This window comes from Otolemur garnettii, unplaced genomic scaffold (genome assembly GCF_000181295.1).
Source record: "Otolemur garnettii isolate 467f Iridium unplaced genomic scaffold, OtoGar3 scaffold00071, whole genome shotgun sequence".
NCBI lineage: Eukaryota > Metazoa > Chordata > Mammalia > Primates > Galagidae > Otolemur > Otolemur garnettii.
In genome coordinates, this window is record NW_003852466.1 from 7,620,602 (window position 1) to 7,642,255 (window position 21,654).

General features: G+C 35.5%; 1 protein-coding gene across 6 annotated transcripts in view; it reads left to right on the plus strand.

Annotated features, from left to right (window-relative positions):
* RB1CC1 (RB1 inducible coiled-coil 1) overlaps nt 1-21,654 on the plus strand; it is a 101,197-nt gene that overhangs the window by 77,930 nt on the left and 1,613 nt on the right. For 3 of the 6 annotated variants that reach the window (XM_023515398.1, XM_003793702.3, XM_023515399.1), the window contains exons 16-23: nt 244-409; nt 4,768-4,876; nt 5,242-5,482; nt 11,742-11,796; nt 12,859-12,906; nt 15,776-15,834; nt 17,481-17,617; nt 20,770-20,840. In XM_023515398.1, coding sequence (XP_023371166.1) covers nt 244-409; nt 4,768-4,876; nt 5,242-5,482; nt 11,742-11,796; nt 12,859-12,906; nt 15,776-15,834; nt 17,481-17,617; nt 20,770-20,840 — 886 coding nt within the window. The remainder of the gene's footprint in view (nt 1-243; nt 410-4,767; nt 4,877-5,241; nt 5,483-11,741; nt 11,797-12,858; nt 12,907-15,775; nt 15,835-17,480; nt 17,618-20,769; nt 20,841-21,654) is intronic. The other 3 variants (XM_023515400.1, XM_012807569.2, XM_023515401.1) reach the window with 2 other exon arrangements.

The window sequence follows — 21,654 nt, forward strand, 5'->3', positions numbered from 1 at the left end:
AGCCCAGGAGTTGGAGGTTGCTGTGAGCTGTGATGCCATAGCACTCTACCCAGGAGGACAGCTTGAGGCTCTGTCTCAAAAAAAAAAAAAAAAAAAATTTTTTTTCCTTTACTTTTTAGAGCAAAGATTCACACCAATATCTTTCACACTATATAAGGCTTAAGGCAGATAAATAGCCTAAAGTTGGTACATTTGTGATTGTGTAATTAAAAAAAAACTGTAATACTCTATTTAATTTTTAAGTTCTGCCATTGAATCTGCCAGAGAAGATTCTTCAAGCTTAGTTGCTGAACTTCAAGAAAAGCTTCAAGAAGAAAAAGCTAAGTTTCTAGAACAACTTGAAGAACAAGAAAAAAGAAAGAATGAAGAAATGCAAAATGTTCGAACATCTCTGATTGCTGAACAGCAGGTATGTACCTCTTTCCCTGTTGCATTGAAATCTAAAGAAGGTAGATGTGAATTAACAAATAGAACTTCCCGTGTAGCTGAGAGTTTCTTATATCTTAGCTATGGGGTTTTTTATGTTGACCTTGTTAATATTAAATATCTTTTTCATGATAAAAAAAATTATTTTTAAATAAATTTTTAATATTGATTCTGTCACTGGGCCATATCAGGTGCTTCAAAATGATACAGTTGTAGGTAAGAGATTAGGAAATAAGAATTCTGTTTCTGATTCTTCACTACCTGTGTGAATTTGGGTAGATCATTTAAACTTCTTTAGAACTAAGATTAGTTTTCTTTTTGTTTTCTTTTTTCTGAGATAGTGTCTCAAGCTGTCTCTGGTGGCATCATAGCTCACATCAGTCTCCAACTCTTGGACTGAAGTGATCCTCTTGAGTCAGTTTTTCTATTTTAGTAGAGACTGGGTCTTGCTTTTACTCAGGCTGGTCTTGAACTCAAAAGCTTAAGCAATCCACCCAGCTCAGCCTCCCAGAGTTGCTAGGATCACAGGCATGAGTCACCACACCCAACCATAAGATTAGTTTTCTATAAAATGATGGTGCTTACACTACCACATAGATGATTTTTAAATTTAAAATTTTTTACCCTAAGCCAATGTTTTTCAACCTTTTTTATCTTATGGCACATTCAAACCTATAGTTAAACTTTCACAGCACACTTAAATTATGGTGATCCTGAGGGCGGCACCTGTCGCTCAGTGGGTAGGGCGCCAGCCACATACACCAAGGCTGAGGGGTTTGAACCTGGCTGGGGTCAGCTAAAAGCAATAAAGACAACTGCAACAAAAAAATACTGGGTGCTGTGGCAGGTGCCTGTAGTCCCAGCTACTTGGGAGGCTGAGGCAAGAGAATAGCTTAAGCCCAAGAGTTGGAGGTTACTGTGAGCTGTGACTCCACAGCACTCTATTGAGGATGACATAGTGAGACTCCATCTCAACAAACAAAATAAACAAATTATGGTGATCAAAAAATAGACTAAATAGGGCATGGTGGTTCATGCCTATAATACCAGCACTTTGGGAGGCCAATGTAGATTGGATTGCCTGAGCTCATGAGTTCAAGACCAGCCTGAGCTCGAGCGAGACCCCCTTTGTAAAAAATAGCCAGGGGTTGTGGCTGGCGCCTGTAGTCCCAGCTACTCAGGAGGCTAAAGCAAGAGAATCGCTTGAGCCCAAGAGTTTAAGGTTGCTGTGATGCCTGGGCACTCTCTACCAAGGTTAACAAAGTGAGACTGTCTCGAAAAAAAACAAAATATAAAAGAGAAACTAACTTACCTTGCTTTGAACTTATTTTGAATATAATTTAATTGATACTCTTTAAAAATTTTCATGGCACACCTAAGATCCTCTCACAGCACACCAGTGGCACACTGACTGAAAATCACCACCGTAAGCCCTAAAATTCTCTAAATTGTGTTATCCTAATTTACATGCTGATCAAAAGAAATTTCTCAAACATTCTTTCTGTAATACTTAGCCATATGATAGTCTGGTGGTAGACTAGGATTGCAATATTGTTGAACTTCATTAATTTACAGATTCATTGTTGGTCAGTGATAAGAGGTTGTGCTTATAAAGTAAGTTAGATCATGAAGGGATCTTGTAGGGAGCTTCTACTTCACCTAAAGTACAACAGCTAATGAGAAAAATAAAAGAATGATATAAGTGGATATACCCTTGATGAAGATTGCCCACTGGAATATGGAGAAAAATTGGAGGACTGCAAGGCTGGCAGTGATGGGTGTGGGTGGCTCCTGCTATTTCCAGGGTGCAATTGACCGTACTTGTTTCATTTTAATGAATATCTTTCTGAAACTGCTTTTTACGTTAATGTATACATTTAACGTTACGTGGTATGTTTTCCTGAAATGTTTTAATTAGTATCTTTTTAGAATTTGAATAAATATAAATCAAAAAACAACAAAAAAAGAAGTATTGTTCAGACCCATTAAGAACTTTAAATTTTAAGGCTGAGGGAAAAAAGGGGGACCCTAGAAAAGGCAAATAAGGACAACTAAAAAAATGAAGTGCATGGTATCTTCAAAGCCAGGAAGATAGGTGTTTAGGGAGAGAGAGTAGCCAAGAGTTTTACCTAAGAATTATTAGTGAAGAGTTCATAATGACATCTCTGTGAAGAATATGAATTTGTGGATTCTTTTGTATGATTCTCTATATAATTGTTCTTTCTCTCTTTTTCATTGTCTCTCTGTATGCTGCTCTATAAGCATCTATACAGTTTCAGATTTCAAAAATGAAGTAGGGGATATAATTAACTGATTAAAACCACAACAAAACATTAACAACTATCTAAGTTCTTCACATTTGAATGCCCTTTTTAAATATTTGTAAAACGAGACTAAGAGACGTAAGGCAGATAACTTGCAAGATAACTCACATTTTCAAAAGTTTGTGTGTTAGGTTATGTTTACGTTATGTAATTTGTACCTAGCTGAAGCAGATGATTTTGGGGTTAGGGTTTAGTTGGTACTTATCTTAAGCAGACCTTTTTTTTTTTTTTGAGATAGAGTCTCCCTGTGTTCTTCCTGCTAGTGTGCAGTGACTCTGTCATAGCTCACAGCAGCCTTGGACTGGGCTCAAACAACCCTGCACCTCAGTCTTCTACAGGCTATCATACTCAACTACTTGCTTTTCTATTTTTTATAGAGATGAGGTCTTGCTCTTACTCATGCTGATCTTGAACTCCTGGCCTCAAATGATCCTCCCATCTTAACCTCCTAAAGTGTTAGGATTACAGATGTGAGCCACCATGCCCAGCCTTAACTAACCTTTTCTATATTAATATACCTATTATAAACATGATAATATTCCTAAAAAATCCGTGTTAAATTATACTAATAGCAAAGGTCATAAAAACAGTGGTTAAGGGCTGGAAGTGGTGGCTCACGCCTATAATCCTAGCACTCTGGAAGGCCAAGATGGGTGTATTGCTTGAGCTCAGGAGTTCGAGACCAGCCTGACCAAGAGTGAGACCCCGGTCTCTACTAAAAATAGAAAAACTGACGGCACCCTGCTGTGCTCAGTGACACTCAGAGGATACGGCGCCAGCCACATACACCAAGGCTGGCGGGTTTGAACCTAGCCCAGGTCAGCTAAAGCAACAATGACAACTGCAACAAAAAAATAGCCTGCCATTGTGGCGAGCGCCTGTAGACCCAGCTACTTGTGAGGCTGAGGCAGGAGAATCACTTAAGCCTAGGAGTTTGAGGTTGCTGTGAGCTGTGATGCCACGGCACTTCTACCAAGGGTGACATAGTGAAGCTGTCTCCAAAAAAAAAACAAAAAACAGAAAATCTGAGACGAGAATCACTTGAGCCCAGGAGTTTGAGGTTGCTGTAAGCTATGATGCTACAGTACTTTCCCAAGGGTAACACAATTGAGTCATCTGTCTGAACAATGAAAAAAATAATAACAATGGTTAATATGCTTTTACAAACATTAGTTTTCTATATAGAACTTAGTGTATAATGAAACAGCTTTTAAAAATGACATATTATAAATTCTACTTTATGAGGGATCTTGCTGTATGGTTTCTGGCTTGAAATTACATTTAATGAATTAGTTGGATTTTAATCCAAAATTGCCATACTCTTTTCCTCTTAAATCTTCCTGTTCTTCTCATTATTGGCATTATTCTTTAATTCAGGGACCAGAGAACTACATTTTAGGAGGCTCTTCTTAATGAAATATTACAAATGAAATTTTTAACAAATTCAAAAAAATTTCATAAACTGTTCAGTTAAAATTATCAAATAATCTCATGAGATTCATGCAGAATTTGGATATGTGAGCTTTGTAGTAAGAACATTTGTAAAAGTTCAAGTCAAAAAATAACAAGTCTAGCCAATACAAGTCAGAATTCCAGTAGGCATTACAAATACCCAAATAAGAGATTTAAATAGGATAAAGTCATATCTAAAATGTCAGCTGTGGTAGTTGAGATTTAGCTAAAGACCAAAAGGTTTCAGAGGCAGATGATTACTCAAAGAAAAAGTCAGGTGTGTAACAGCAATCTTAGGTTGTTAATTGTTACAATTCTTTGAAATGTCAGAATCTCTGACAGTAATTATATGGACAATAATGAAAAAATAGAATTTTTTTAATATTAAATTGCAACCTTAAAAATAAAGCCTTTCCCATAGTATACATAGCATTTTTATTTTTAAAAATATTCATAAATATCATTATCCATATGCAAATACACCATAGAAAAAAATATTTGCAAGTTTATTCTTTCAGCTCTGTCTACTACACATAATTTCAGTCATTGTTTTTCTTTGTTTTAGACCAATTTTAACACTGTTTTAACAAGAGAGAAAATGAGAAAAGAAAACATAATAAATGATCTTAGTGATAAATTGAAAAGTACGATGCAGCAGCAAGAACGGGATAAAGGTTAGCAATGTTTTATAATATAATATGTATAATTTCTTTTTACTTATGCAGAATGTTTTTTCAAGGGCAGCATCTGTGGCTCAGTGGGTAGGGCACCAGCCCCATATACCGAGGGTGGTGGGTTCGAACCTGGCCCTGGCCAAACTGCAACAAAAAAATAGCCAGGCATTGTTGTGGGCACCTGTAGTCCCAGCTACTCAGGAGGCTGAGGCAAGAGAATCTCCTAAGCCCAAGAGGTAGGGGTTTCTGTGAGCTATGAAGCCACAGCACTCTACCAAGGGACACAAAATGAGACTCTCTTTAAAAAAAAAAAAAAAAAAGTTTTTTCAATATATAATGTTTATTTCAATTTGGGGATTTTTCAGATTTGATAGAGTCACTTTCTGAAGATCGAGCTCGTTTGCTTGAAGAAAAGAAAAAGCTTGAAGAAGAAGTCAGTAAGTTACGTAGTAGCAGTTTTGTTCCTTCACCTTATGTAGCTACAGCCCCAGAACTTTATGGAGCTTGTGCACCTGAACTTCCAGGTGAAACAGACAGATCAGCGGTGGAAACAACAGATGAGGGAAGAGTAGATTCAGCAATGGAGACGAGCATGATGTCTGTACAGTAAGTATGTCTGTCTTCACTGTGTTATTTCAGGCTTAGAACGCCATTAGTACAGTTTAGTAAATGATAAAGCTCTGAAGAACAGAAATATTTTTAACATTACTGGTTGTCCATAACCCGCGTATCTAAAAGTTGAGCTTTTTAATTCTTTAATCTCAAAATTTGAGAAATGAGTCATTTTAGGATATTTTCATACTACACATAGTACAGTAGAATTATATTAGCTGACCACCTCCCTACATTGTCATCATCCTTAAATTGCCCTAATTTTAACAGACCAGACATGTACCACATGTACATATCAGCACAGTAGACCTAGTTCCTTATATTGACCACCTCTGTGTAGGTTGACCAGTTTGTTATAGTCCCTTGGATGATCAACTTAGGGTCTATGTGTGCAACAAAATTTTCCCAGGCTGTCAGGATAAAAATTACTATAGTAATGTTGAGCCGTTCTTACTTAAAAGGAATGTTTAAGTTTTGAGATCTGTTACTAAGAAGAAAAAGGAGTTACTACTTGTAATGAATATTTCATTTTCGTAGGGAAAGGCAGGGAAGCTTTTTTGAAAAATAAAATATGTTTATGTTTCTGTGTAGTTCAATGGAAAGTATTAGAAACTGGCTCAAGAATATAAATTAATTTTTTTTTTTTTGAGCCAGAGTCTCACTTTATTGCCCTTGGTAGAGTGGCATGGCATCACAGCTCACAGCAGCCCCAACTCCTGGGCTTAGGCGATTCTCTTGCCTTAGCCTCCCGAGTAGCTGAGACTATAGGCACCCACCACAACGGCCACCTTTTTTTGTTGCAGTTTGGTCGGGGCCAGGTTCAAACCTGCCACCGTCAATATATGGGGCAGGCATCCTACCTACTGAGCCATAGGCATCACCCAATTAAAAATAAATTTAATATAACATTAAGTATAATTCAAAAAGATAAGACACAAACATATTAAGAGATGATGGTTATTAGAAAACAGAAATGATAGAACTTTTCTAGGCACATGTGAAAAACTCTTAGAAAAAAATACATCGAACTGCATTCTACATATAGGGAAGGTACCTGAAGCAAAATGATACAGAAAATTTGTCATAATGTGATTACAAAAGATATATAAGGCAAACAACAGGCAAAATATTAATATATATAAGAAATTTGAAAACAAGAGGCTTTATAAAATTAAAGGAAATTTCATACTTAGAGAGGACCCAGTTCACAAAAACGTGATTAGTTGTTAACTGGTACTTTACAATGTGACTTTGATTAACTATATGAGTCAAAATAGATTAAGACTAGAATGATAGTTTTCAGGACCCACAGAGTAGAACACTGGTCTTTTGCAGGAAACACCAGTCTATCACGGGAAACAATGAAGTAAAAATAAATAAAGGAATAGAGAAATAAAATAATGCAACTTTAATGTAATAGAAAGTCAACTAGATGCCAAATCACAAAGGAAGTCTCAAAATAGCAAATAATCATGTTAACAACAAAAATACGAGGCCATACATCTGGAAATGCGAATCCTAGACACAGATGTATGTGTTAGCAGGATTGCTGCCTATACATAGATACTTACATGTGGGGATTTATGTACTTTTCTTTTTAATTGACACATACTTGTGCATATTTTTGTACTACATACACATTGTTTAGTAATCAAATCAGTGTAGTTAACAGAAATGTAGCCTGAAACGTTTGTTATTTCTTTGTGGGGAGAACGTTTAAAATCCTCTCTTCTAGTTATGTTGAGATGTACAGTACATTATTATTAACTGTAGTTTAGTAACCTGTGTGATGGGACTCCAGGACATAGTCCTCCTATCTGTGGTAACTTTGGACCTGTTGACCAATCTCTTCTCATCACTACTTGCTGAATCTCTGCTAACCACTATTCTATTCCCCACTACCTTGAGATCAGCTTTTTTAGATTGCACATGAGAGTGAGATCATAAGTAGGTTTGTATATCAAAGTGGAAGTTGTTATTTAGAACTGAAATATCCAAAATGGAGCTATAATCAAGAGTACTTTGAGAGAACTATGTAGCCTTAGTACGTTTATATAAAAATAAAGTAAACGAGCCACATAAAAGGAAAGCTGTTTAGTAGATATTCAGATAAATAGATGGTATGTATGTGAAATGAAAAGAGGGACATAACCACAAAGAGGGTTTTAACAATTTCAGAGAATATAAGTTAATCTTGTGAATTATAGATATAAAGAAGGCTAAAGACAATTCTAGAATATCAAATGCCATGATTTTTTAGATGACATAGTCATCATGAACGAATGGAGCATTTCATAAATGCCAAAGAAATAGCCGAACAGTAGACGGTCTCTAAATATAACCATATTTATTCACTGGTTATTTGAGAAAGATAATATAATGATCTCAATAGGAGCACCAATGCCAGTTAATCAAATTCAGTGAACATACATTTAGAATAGTAATATTTTCATAAGCCCTTAGCAATGCCTGGGCATGGTACCTCACACCTATAATCCTAGCACTCAGGGAGGCCAAGGTGGGTGGATTGCTTGAACTCAGGAGTTTGAAACCAGCTTGAATAAGAGTGAGACCCTGAGCATAGTGGCAAGTGCCTGTAGTCCCAGCTACTTGGGAGGCTTAGGCAAGAGGATGGCTTGAGCCCAAGAATTTTAGGTTGCTGTGAACTATGATACCATGGCACTCTACTGAGAGTGACAGGGTAAGATTCTTGTCTCCAAAAAAAATAAAAAATAAGAAAAATGAACTCATTCAATCTAGGAATATGTGGGAGCTTCTTTTTATTTGATAAGTACATGAGACTTGTAACAAATATATTTAATGTTAAAACATTTAGATGTATTTTCTATAAATGTAGAAAAAGCCTAAAGAATCCCAGCTGTCACCGTACTTATTCAGCAAGACACAAATGAATAACAATAAAAACTGAGAAAGACAGTCTAAAGAAGGACTAGCAGAGAATGTTGGTCACAGATATTTTCAGAAATGCATAGTTTGCATATTTGCCAGCCAGAAACTGGTTTAAATATGTATAAAAGATCCTACTAAAAGTTTAGAGGAATAATTCGTTAGTAATTTTTAAAAATTTGTAAGACCTTTTGGAGAAAACTATAAAACTTTATTAACGATATGAAGAGACCCAAAAACACAGAAAGAAAGTTGGAAATAACAATGTTAAGAAGGTATCATTTTTCTCTTCAGATTTCAGTTATTTGTTCTATGCCCAATTAAAATTCTAACAATATATTAGGTAAAAATTGATGTTTTATCGTAAAATTCATACAGAAGAAAGTGTAAAAAAATAATGAGTTACATTTCCAAATAAAGATCAGAGAGGATAGATTTATCTTGCCAGGTGTTGAGGTACAGTCTTAAACCATATAGATAGTATTTAATTCAATATATTGAACTCAATACATTGTTAGTATGTATAGTATTTAATTCAATATATTGTCATGTAGGTCAGTAGAACTGATAATCAGGTAACAAATCCAGGCATGTGTGAAAATCTTTATATGGCATTTTAAAACATTTTGATAAAAGATCGACTCCTCAGAACGTAACAGTAATTGGTGGGGAGTAATACATATTTTATATTATATGTAAAAACAAATATATACAGTAAAGACTAAATTTTTTTTTAACTTCAATCTTTTAAAGAAAATGCAAGGTTGGCTTGGCGCCTGTGGCTCAAGCAGCTACGGCGCCAGCCGCAGACACCTAAGGTGGCAGGTTCGAATCCAGACCGGGCTGCCAAACAACAATGGTGGCTGCAACCAAAAAATGGCCGGGTGTTGTGGCAGGCGCCTGTAGTCCCAGCTACTTGGGAGGCTGAAGCAGGAGACTCGCTTGAGCCCAGGAGTTGGAGGTTGCTGTGAGCTGTGATGCCATAGTACTCTACCCAGGGGGATAGCTTGAGGCTCTGTCTCAAAAAAAAAAAGAAAATGCAAGGTTATTCTCAAATCAGGATAGGGAAGCAATTTGAAAAGAATAATGTTACAGTGAAATTTGAAACTTTAATACAGCATAGACAGCAAAAAAACTGGTAATTACTATTTTTCACAACTAAAAGACGAAAGAATTCCACATTTCTAAATAATCATCGCCATAGCTTCAGAGTCTCTACCAGAATAGAATAGAATTCTACCCAACTCATTTTATGAGGCCAGTGTCATACACTATACCAAGTCAGACAATTATATCACAAAAAAAATATATATATATATCTCTTTTACAACTATGAACACAAATATTTGTAGCAAAGTACTAACAAATCAAATCTAGTAACATACAAAAGAAATATCAATGGCTTAATTTTAGGAATTCAAGTTGGGGTTAAAATCTGAAAATTAAGTTATATAATAACCATATCACTAGAATAAAAGGACCCAAAAAACATGATCATCTCAATAGATGAACAAAAAGTAATTGACAAAATACAGTAGTTTTTCATGATGGAAACACTCAAGGAATGAAGTAAACTTCTTCCACCTGAAAAAAGCCATCTGTGAAAACCCACGATTGATGTCATATTCAGTGGTAAAAGATGAACACTTTTCCCCCAAAATCTAAACAGATGTTCAGTTTTTGTCACTGGCAGTCAACATTGTACTTGGAGCTTTTAGCAAGGGTAGTTAGGAAAGAAATTGGAAAGAAAGAAATGAACTCTTTTAATATATATAACATGATCTTATATATAGCAAGTCCTGGGGATTTTATAAAAAACCTATTGTAACTAATGAACTGGTTCAGTAAGATTATTCAAAAAGTTGTCAGGGTGGGTATAATGGCATGTGTCAGTATACTCCCAACTACTTTGGAGGTAGAGGCAGGAGGATCTCTTGAGCCCAGGAGTTTGAGTTTGCAAGAGCTGTGATGAGGCCAGTGCACTCTAACTTGGTCAACAAAGTAAGGCCCTGTCTCAAAAAGAAAAAAAATTGAGAGATCAGAAATGAGCCTTTATATTTTATGCATGTTGAACATTATGATCAGTGGTACTGAGACAACTCAGTGTGAGAAATACAGTCTTTTCAACAAATGGTGCTGGGATGGGATAGCCAGATATCCATAGACAAAAGAATAAAGTTGAACCCTTTCCACACCATACATATACGCTAACCTAAAATAGATCATAGGTTTAAATATAAAACCTAAAATTATTGAACTCTTATAGGAGTAAATCTTCATAATCTTAAAGTAGACAAAGTCTCTTCCTAAAGAATGAACATTTAGAAGAAGCCACAATTCCCTACCTGTATCAACTTGCTTAAAATATAATAAGTGTGAGCTATGGTCTCACTATGTTGCCCAGGCTGGTTTACCAATTATATATATAATTGGAACTATATATACACACACACACACACACACATATATATATATGGGTTGCCTAGCCTGTACCTAAAATAAAACCTTTTATATGTGTGTGTGTGTGTGTATATATATATATAAAATTGGGGGTTATACCTATAGAAGAATTTAAAAACATGAACAATATTTCTTGTTTTTAAATATTAGAGCATTTTTTTCTTTTCTAATTATTTTTTGGATATTTTAGTGTGGTGGGTAAATTCATGTGGCATGGTGTCCAGCACATAAATTGCGGCCACTGAGTAAATATCCATTGAAATCTTAATGAAGTCACTCAACAGTTACAACTTTGTCAGTAACATGAATTTACTTACACATAGGAAGAAAAGTAGTTCTTAATCCCTGGGGAGCAATAGAAAATTTAAAGATACTATCCTTAGATGAGTGCACGCACAAAATCTTGCTTATCATTTGAAAAGGTTTATAGGTGTAGGTCTCCTACAGAGAATATACAGTATTGAAATTATGTCCTTACTTAAGTAGACTGCTTTTGAAAATTTAGTACAAACCCTTAAATAACAAAGTGATCAATATTAATATTAAAATTTTCAAAATCTTATTGAAGAATGTTAATTAAGAATTTCAAAGGATTGGGCAGCACCTGTGGCTCAGTGCGTAGAGCGCAGGCCCCACATACAGAGGGTGGCAGGTTCCAACCTGACTCCGGACAAACTACAACAAAAAAAAGCCAGGCATTGTGGTGGACGCCTGTAGTCCCAGCAACTCAGGAGGCTGAGGCAAGAGAATCGCCTAAGCCCAGGAGTTCGAGGTTGCTGTGAGCTGTGATGCTACAGCACTCTACCAAGGGCGATAAAGTAAGACTGTCTCTAAAAAAAGAATTTCAAAGGACTGAAGTTAAAATGAATTATTCTGTTACCTTTAGAGAAAATATTCATATGCTGTCTGAAGAAAAACAGAGGATAATGCTGTTAGAACGGGTAAGTAAATTCTCTTCTTGAAGTACCATGTATAATGTGTTCACTTTGGGGATGCAGTTAAATAAACTTTATTCTGAAAACATATAATGGACTATCTCTACTTCCGTATAAATTAAATCTTTTAATGATTAACTTATTTTGTGGTTAATGTTTTGAGAAGTTTGTCTTTTTGTGATCCTAGTAAATTACCATGGTGTTTACTCTGCTCATTTGTCATAACTTCCCAGTGAGTCAAGTCTGTGTCAGAGGAACAGGTCCGTAGTTTTAATACAATAAATGAATAAAATAATGTTCTTTAGTAACAGTTCAGAATTTTTTTAAAATAATATAAGCATAAGTTTATATATTCTTTTCAAAAATGAAGTATTATATATCTTTTACAAATGGACAAAAATATAAGCATACTGAGGGAGTTACCTCTTTAATAATGAGTAATTGAAATGAACAAAAAATGGCAATAAGGAACTTCTCTCTAATTGTACTTCCCATAAGATCGAATTTTATACACATTTGACAAATTTTATTCATAGATAAGTTTTTCTTTTTTAGGCCTTTAAGATTTTCAGCATTTGTCTTCTGTTCTTAAAAGATTAATTGGTAAAAATCCAGTGTCAGAATTGTACAATTTTTGTTCAAATAAAGTATATGGTCTTTTGTTATTAAAGGATTTTATAATTGCCTACCTCACAATAACCTAAGATGTGTGTTCTAAATGTAGATTTCTTCCGTTAGATGAGATCTACTAACAAAGTCTTTGAGGATAGATCTCAAATACTGTATTTACCGCTTATTTGTACATTTCACAGATGTTTGTAATGCACAGTAAAATTTGACATACCTTGTAGATTAACATGTAAATATATGTAAAATTATTCTGGTTCTCATTTAAGCCAGTAAATAATTAAACAGTTGGAATAGATTCATAGAAAATAATCCCCATTTACCTTTCATACTACTAGAATTGAACGTTAATTTGACAATGAGAACTTTCTAACAATCACTGTGTTTGGATTTATTTGAATAGCACAAGAGTAAAGTTTGGGTCTCTTTTTCTACCTCTAGACATTGCAACTGAAAGAAGAAGAAAATAAACGGTTAAATCAAAGACTGGTATGTTTTTTTCCTTGATAAATTATTCTTAGTATTTGTAAATTATTTGCCTTCTATTTCATTAGGAAGATAGACTAATAGAATAGTGCGTGCTTTGATTGATTTGTTTATAGTAGTTTTGTTGATCCACATTGGTTATTGTATACTGTCGATTCTCAGAATACTGAAGTCAGGTCACAGTTACCTATCACCTGTGACTAAATTCAGACTTTCTTCTTAGTGTAAAGTTGAATATGTCTTGGTGAGACTTAATCTATAGATCTGGCCAATGTGGTGGCTCATATCTGTAATCTCAACACTTGGAGAGGCCAAGGCAGAAAGATTGCTTGAGACAAGACCCTGTCCCTACAAAAAAAATGAAAAAAAATTAGCTGGATGTGGGTGGTACAAGCCTGTATTCCTTGCTACTCAGGAGGCAGAAGAAGGATTGCTTGAGCCCAGGTTCTGGCCACTGCCCTCCAGCCTGGGCAATAAAATAGGGTATGTTCCCCTTCCCCCCAAAGTGACTGTGAATAAGACCAAATGAACTGTTGTCCTAAGACTCTTTTTTAAAAAAATCAATAAATTCAGTGCCACCCTTTCTGTTTATTAATAAAACCATTAATTTCTTAGGATTCCATGATTATATGTGTTTGTAATCTTAGCTATGATTCTTAATTCAGCCGGCGCATTAAAAATTATTGCTTAGCTTCATAAGTCTTCTGAAGATTAACATGTATCACAAATATGCATGATTTTAGTACATTATATCTTGTCATGAATTCTATCTTTAAGTGACTGTAACTGAAAGGCAAGAGACCTTGTATGATCTTATACCTTTGCTTTAACCTGTGAATTTAATTAATTACTTGAACAGCCCATTTTACAGTCACTCATAGATGTTTTAATAAAGCAGTTGCTTCGGTTTTGAAATTCCAGTAATCACAGTTTATAAGAAAATAGGAACAGTTTAAGGCTTATGTTCAGTATTTGAGAAAAATTTGAAATACACTTCAGAATTGAGTTTCTTAAAAATAAATTACCTTGGTAGTGAGACATCTGCTTTCTTTTTTGTACCTCAACTCAACAACAAATATTGCATATTCAGTAGTGATTATACTGTCAGTCATTAATTTTTCAAAATGTTTTAGAAGAGTTGCCTGTCCCAGACATCACATAGCATATGTTTTGTGTAGTATTCCTAGTAGAATATAAGCTCTATTGGGCAGATTTTAATCAGTTTTGATGATTGCTGTATTCCTAACACCTATACACTATAGATATGTGGCAAATATTTATGAATAAATGAATTTTGCCTTTCATACTCAAAAAGCACCACACTTACATCCAGAGGAATATCTAATTGTACATCATACTCTCACATAGGTTTACAACTGCATTCACATAATTTTTCTTTTAGTCTACATCTTCATTTATAATAAAAATAAGAACTCCTGGGCAGTGCCTGTGGCTCAGGGGGTAGGGCGCCGGCCCCATATACCGAGGGTGGTGGGTTCAAACCCAGCCCCGGCCAAACTGCAACAAAAAGTGGCCAGGCGTCATGGTGGGTGCCTGTAGTCCCAGCTACTCAAGAGGCCGAGGCAAGAGAATCACTTAGGCCCCGGAGTTGGAGGTTGTTGTGAGCAGTGTGATGCCACAGCACTCTACCGAGGGCAATAAAGTGAGACTCTGTCTCTACCCCGCTCCCCCAAAATCAATAAAAGTAACATTAATAAATTAAAATTTTAAAAAATAAATAAATAAGAACTCCTTAATCTTTTAAAAAACCTAAATAAAGTTTAATATGTTCTTAAAAGGGATGATCAATCTTATCTTCAATAGCAAGATATGGTTCATTTCTCTGGATAAGTTATACAATTTTAGGCTGTTCTGGTCATTATTTATTATTATTATTTTCTTTCTCTGGAAGCAGTGCCCAGCTGAGTATGGGCAACAGCAAGTACCATTTCATTCCAAATCGATAGTTGTCACTTCTTAGTTATTGCTCAGAATAGTGGGTTTTTAAACTGAGGCATCTCAAGAGTTGCCTTGAAGATAAGTAAGGAGAGACTTTCTCAACCCTCAAAACATGCTTAACTAGGCATGGTGGCTTACGCCTATAAACCTAGCATTCTGGGAGGCCAAGGCAGGTGGATTGCTTGAGCTCAGGAGTTCGAGAACAGCCTGAACAAGAGAGAGACCCCCATCTCTACTAAAAATAGCAAAACTAGCCAGACATTATGGCAGGCACTTGTAGTCCTAGCTACTCAAGAAGCTGAGGCAGGAGGATCACTTGAGCCTAAGAGTTTGAGGTTGCTGTGAGCTTTGACACCATGACACTCTACCCAGGGAAACAGAGTGAGAGTCTCTATCTAAATAAATAAATAAATAAATAACACATTATGCTCAGATGACTTCATTTTATCCAGAGTAGTATTGTTTTTTCTACATAGATATTGGACTGAATTTTAAAGGCCTTTTTTTAATTGTTTCATTGTTATTCCAAAAGGAAAAATTCTAAAAACCGTGTGCTAGAATTTTCAAGCACTTCTTGAAAAATTTCAGTCTTTTTCTCTGTGTTATTTTAAGATTCCATATATAATGTCAAAAAAATGTGATTTTAAAGTCAGTTTTGAATCTAACCATATTTGACAAAATGACAAATTAAAATGAAGGTCAATTTGTCTAATGAATTTGTCTAATTGTTGAAGGATTTATAATAATGAACAAACATACTACTTTTATACATTACTTTGGACCCTTCAAAACTGTGACACAAGCTTGAGGATGGGTAACTTAATGAAATTTTTGTAGTAAATTACCTTATAAATAGACGTGTTCACATTGCATAAGGTTCATAAACTTTATTCCTGTTTCTGTTGTTTTTTAGATGTCTCAGAGCATGTCTTCAGTATCTTCAAGGCATTCTGAAAAGATAGCTATTAGAGAGTAAGTATTTTAATTTGAGAGGGGGGAGTTTCTATGAAGAACATTGCTGGATTATCTTGTTAATGTAGTTCAGTGGCAATGATCCTTCAAGGCTGGGTTCATGAGCTCAGTGTTTTGTATTCAGTGGTGGTAAAAGTTTTTTATTGGATTGCAAATTTTCTTAATTGTTATCTTGGGAACATTAGAATTGCATTCCAAAACATTCCTTTCATAGCTTTATGGTCCTCACAAGTGTCCTTGAAGCCTCTCTGACTCTAGGTAACTTTTCAGCCACCTTTAAATCCCATTCATCTCCTTTATCTTTTTCATTTTATATTGGTAAATCTCAATTTGTTTTTAAGTTGCACTATTTCTTCATTTTTATTAGATTTCATTTTATTGATATGTTAAAAACAAATAATAGATTATAAGATTTATTAGTTCAGTAGTCAATATTCCTGGACCATATTACCCCATAGTAATTTTTCTTTGGTTTGGCTTACTTGAAAGGAACTCTGGAATAAAAAAAGCGTTGCTACCAACTCACAAATAATGTTCAGTTTTTTATACTTGAGAAGTGAAAATTAAAGACTTCTTATTTCCAATATTAATATTTCGTTTCTAAATTTGACTATAGTTTTGTTTGTCAGGTATCTGTTATTCTGACCTTTCACGTGTCATTAAAATTTGATCTCTCAGTGATTTGAATGAAAGGCTGAGTGGTATCTGTCTTTACAAACTATATGTCACATCAGTGGGAAGTTCATTCATGGCCTTTAGAAGACTAAGAGAGATGAGTGTTGAAAAAAAAAATAAAACTCCCTCAGAGAGACCTATTTTCTCCCTTTTACAATATTGGCTTTTGGTCTTAAGTCAAAACAGTGCCTGCCACATTGTTAGGTAGGCAGTATTTGTAGGATAATCAATTAATGAATAAAAGGCTGTTGTACTTGAAAAGCTTCTCAAGCTCATTTTTATTTTTTATTAAGTTTAAGATCTAAATTAAATGATCTTGACATCTGAGGAATCTTGAGATTAATTTTCAAGGCCTGTTGATGTTTTGAACAGTCATTCTAAAAAAGGCCCTGAAGAGAGACTCCACTGAGGTGTGTGGGCAGTTGTTGCTGCTACTCCCTTTCCTTGTTCCTCCTTTAGGACGGTACCCTGAGCAGCAATGTCCATTGACTTGTTAGGCATAATTAAGTACCTGGCTTATGGACCTAGCTCAGTTGCATTTTCTTTGAAAGTGAAGAGCGCTGAACTTGGAAACTAGAGCAAAGGGTCTAGTTCTTTCATTGACACTGTTTGAATTTATGTTTCCTAGTGTAAAATGAAAGATTGGCAAAATACCTTCCTGTGTTGGAACTATGATGAGTGGTTTTTCTGCCCCTCACCCAAGCCATTTTTTACATTAGATTGTGGAAAGTTTATTAAGGAAACTTACAGTTTTTGACAGTTCTGGTATCATCTTTTGCACATTTGCATATGACCAGAAGTCCCATTAGGAGCTGGGCTTGTACAAAAAGAGTATCTTGTAAATGTGAAATTTAATAGTACATTAATATTTTAATATGTAATTGAACATTATACAGTATATACTTAAGCTTTCAGAATGGGAATTGATAGTAACTATCTCTGAATTAATAAAATTATATTTCTTTGCTCAGTTTTCAGGTGGGAGATTTGGTGCTCATCATCCTAGATGAACGCCACGACAATTACGTATTGTTTACTGTTAGTCCTACTTTATATTTTCTTCATTCAGAATCTTTGCCTGCCCTGGATCTCAAACCAGGTGAGGGTGGTAAGTGTCATTCCATAACTAAAATATTACAACTAGAGTGGAGGGAGTATATTAAAGTTGTTTTTTGCCTGTTGTTAATTACATCAGAATTAAGTCACTAAGAGGGAACCCTGCTTCATCTGTATTTTATAAAATTTGCCTTATCTAGATTACTTTTGTGGGTTCTCTTGACTCTTCAAAATTAGAGTACTTAAACAGTGAATCAACTGGTGATGTGATGACTCAGAGTTCTCATATCCTAGCAATTACAGAATTATATTGTCAGAAATCTCATGTGCAGCCTATTCAAACTTAGTCCAAAAAGGCGTTGCCAATTTTGGCAAAATAAGTTTGTTGTTTTTTTTTTTTTTTTTGGCCAGGGCTGGGTTTGAACTCTCCACCTCCGGTATGTGGGGCTGGCACCCTACTCCTTTCAGCCATAGGCACCACCCTGAAATAAGTTGGTTTTTTTTAATTGTAAAATATCTTTTCTATCTTATTTGTCATCCTGTGTTTCTGCCTTGTTTTTCATTATACTGGTCCATACTTTTTTTTACAGGCAATAAGGTTTATACAAAGTAGCAACTCATATCATCAGTTCCTACGTGATCTTTAAAGAACTCAAATAGGACAGAATGGATGTTCTGGTATACCTAGCCTATGTAAAATTATTTAAATAGAGAAAACAAAAATATTTCTGTTTTGATTGATGTTCCTAAGTAGAATGACATGTGAATGGACTCAAATACCTATTCATGAGCTAGGCTAGTGCACCATGACAACTTCATCATGGTTGTTTGTGGTGAGCTATTTAGAATGTCTCTAGTACAATAGTTGTGTGACCAGGATAAGGATAATTTTACAATTTACTATTCAGTATTTTTTTAATCTTAAAAATAATGAACTTGATACTTTTTTTATTGAATGTTTTTCATTTGTGGGAACTTTTTATTTCTAAAAATGGTTTTTAAACTTTGAAAAAAGTTAGAAAAATTAACGTTAGTACAAAGAAAACCCATATACCCTACCAGCTTCACTAGTTATTAACGTTTGCCCTGTCTGCACCATTTCTGTATGTGCCTGTATCCAGTAGACACATACTATGCACAAACGTGTGCACACTTTTTTCTCAGCCATATGAAGGTAAATTACATCATGGTCTTCACACTTTTAAATATTTCAAAATATTCATAGGATGCTCAGTGTTTAAGTCTGGGGAATACCCTTTTTTTCTCCCCCCTAGAGACTGGGTCTTTCTCTGTCACTGGGGTTTTAATGCAGTAGTACAATAATCATAGCTCACTGTAACCTCAGACTTCTGGGCTCCAGTGATTGTTCCACCTTGGCCTCCTACAGTGTTGGGATTACGGAATGAGTCCCCTTGCCTAGCCTATATTACCATTTTAAAAGCCTTCCCCCAAATCCTGCAGAAAAGAATTTATTTAACAATCTTACTTAACCATAAAAACACTGCTCCCCCCTTTTTTCTTTGAGAAATTCTTAACAGAGGATGCCATTTGGGGTCCTCCCTTTTACTGTGTTGCCATGGTAGGGTATAGGTTGCTAGTGTATTTTGTACCTGGGATAGTGGACTCCTTACTCTGGCGTAATGCAAGCGTTTGGTTTTTGATAATTTATTTTAGACATTATGAACTGGCTGTGCAGTGCTAATTTACTCTTTAGTGTATTTTTCACGTCCTATTGCCACGGAGCTTTTATCTTTCTGTCATGGGACAGTATCCTTAAGGTTCCTTTCCAATGGTTTATTCAAAACACCTTTCATGTATTTCTTTCCATATTATTATTTTTTTCAATGCCCATATATTTTTTTTTTTTACATCTTCTGTTGAGAATATCAGAAGCTTTAGCCTATGCAGAATACAGAGGGTCCCTGACTTCCAAGAGTTTGCTCAAGGAATCCTCCCACTTTTGCCTCTCAAGTAGCTGAGATTACAGGTGCACACCACCATGCGCAGCTACATTTATTTATTTATTAATTTTTGTAGAGGCATGGTCTCACTTTATTGTGCAGGCTGATCTTGAATTCCCAGCCTCAAGTGATCCTTGAGGATCCCAGCCTCAAGTGATCCTCCCACCTTGACCTCTCAAAGCACGATTATAGGCATGAGCCACTGTGCCTTGCCTGACTGAATATTTTTGAAATCAACTTCAATAGTGGGCAATTTTCTCTTCTGATGAATTTAAAAAGAATGAAGGCTGCGTGGCGTGGTGTCTCTACCCTGTAATCTTAGCACCCTGGGAGGCCAAGGCAGGTGGATCATCTCAGCTCAGGAGTTAGAGACCTGCCTAAGCAAGAGTGAGACCCTATCTCTACTAAAAGTAAACAGACTAGCCAGGTGTTGTGACAGGTGCCTCAGGGGAAGCTGAGGCAGGAGGATCCCTGTAATACAGGAGTTTAAGGTTTCTGTGAACTATGATGCCACAGTACTCTTCCCAGGGCAACAGAGTGAGACTCTGTCTCAAAATAATAGTAATAACATTTTCTCTTTTAGCTTTTTCCACTTTGGCTTTGGGAGGACTGGTCTTCTCATCGCATATCTCCCACATTTCCAACTTCCCTTCATACAAATGCTGCCTTTCTAGACCTACTATACTTTCTTTGATTCTTAATCCTTCTTAGGTATTAATTGAGCACCAACTGTGTACACACTGCCATGCCAAACGCTGTGGCGTACAGATGTGGTTAAGGTGCAGTTTCTGCCTCTCAAAGACTTACACTGAGCACTACTCCTCAAAAAACAGTGCTTTGCTTTTAATCTATTAAGTATTTTGAAAAATGGAATCAGTGATCTTTGTTAATTTGTTTCAGTAGATGGCACTGTTGAGTTAGCCTAGAATTCCTAGATTTATTTGTTCATGAATTATACTTAGATTATTAGTATTTCCTGAACTGTTAGCTCCGTGATTTGGCATACCATGTATGTTCGGTTAATGAGTAACAAAAACCACCTACATATTACTGATTGAAGGCAACATAAATTCAGTGTTGTTTATAAAGTATTAAGCATTTCAGTGATTTCAGCAGTTTTAAAAGTTTTACATATCCTTTTACTCATAAGAACTTCGTTAATCTTTTTTGATTCTGGCAGTTATGTTTTTAATAATAATTACAACTATATTTTCAAAAAGAAATTAACTACTTCATTCATTAGCTTCAGGTACATCTAGAAGACCCTGGGTACTTGGAAAAGTAATGGAAAAGGAATACTGTCAAGCCAAAAAGGTAAAAACTGCATCATGTGATACATACCTAAGAATTATGAAGAAGATTTGCATGCTACTTTATATAGAAATCTGTACCAGAACTGTTCTTGACCTTCTGAGTATTTATGTTATCTTTAAATAGTTGAGGAAGATTGCCAACAATCCATCAACGTATACCAAAAAACTACTTTTCTGTAACTATGAAGTTATGGGTATCTTTTGTGCAAAAAAAGAACCCTGCATACCTGATGCCAAAAAGTGAATTGTTTCTATAGATAGAGTTGATGTTTTCTTATTTTCATACTCTACACCCTCCTATTGAAGAAAGATAGTGTAAAGTAATTGGTGGCTTAAAAATTGACCTGACTGTAATATCAACAATATCATCGTTATAGAATCAGTGAACATACTTCCTGACTCACTAATTTGGGGCCTTAGTGTACAAAACACTAATAGAACTTGAACTGTCTACTATTGAGATTTCTTAATACTTAATGATGATATATGGCTCACGTTATTATGTTCTTTATGGTGGCTACCATATTTGTCTCCTAACAATACTAGTTGTTGGGCAGTGCCTGTGGCTCAGTGAGTAGGGCCCTGGCCCGGTATACCAAGGGTGCAAGGTTCAAACCTGGCCCCGGCCAAACTGCAACAAAAAAAATACCCAGGTGTTGTGGCAGACGCCTATAGTCCCAGCTACTTAGGAGGCTGAGGCAGGAGAATTGCCTAAGCCCAGGAGTTGGAGGGTGCTGTGAGCTTTGACGCCATAGTACTCTACCAAGGGCAATAAAGTAAGACTCTGTCCCTAAAAAAAAAAATACTAGTTGTTC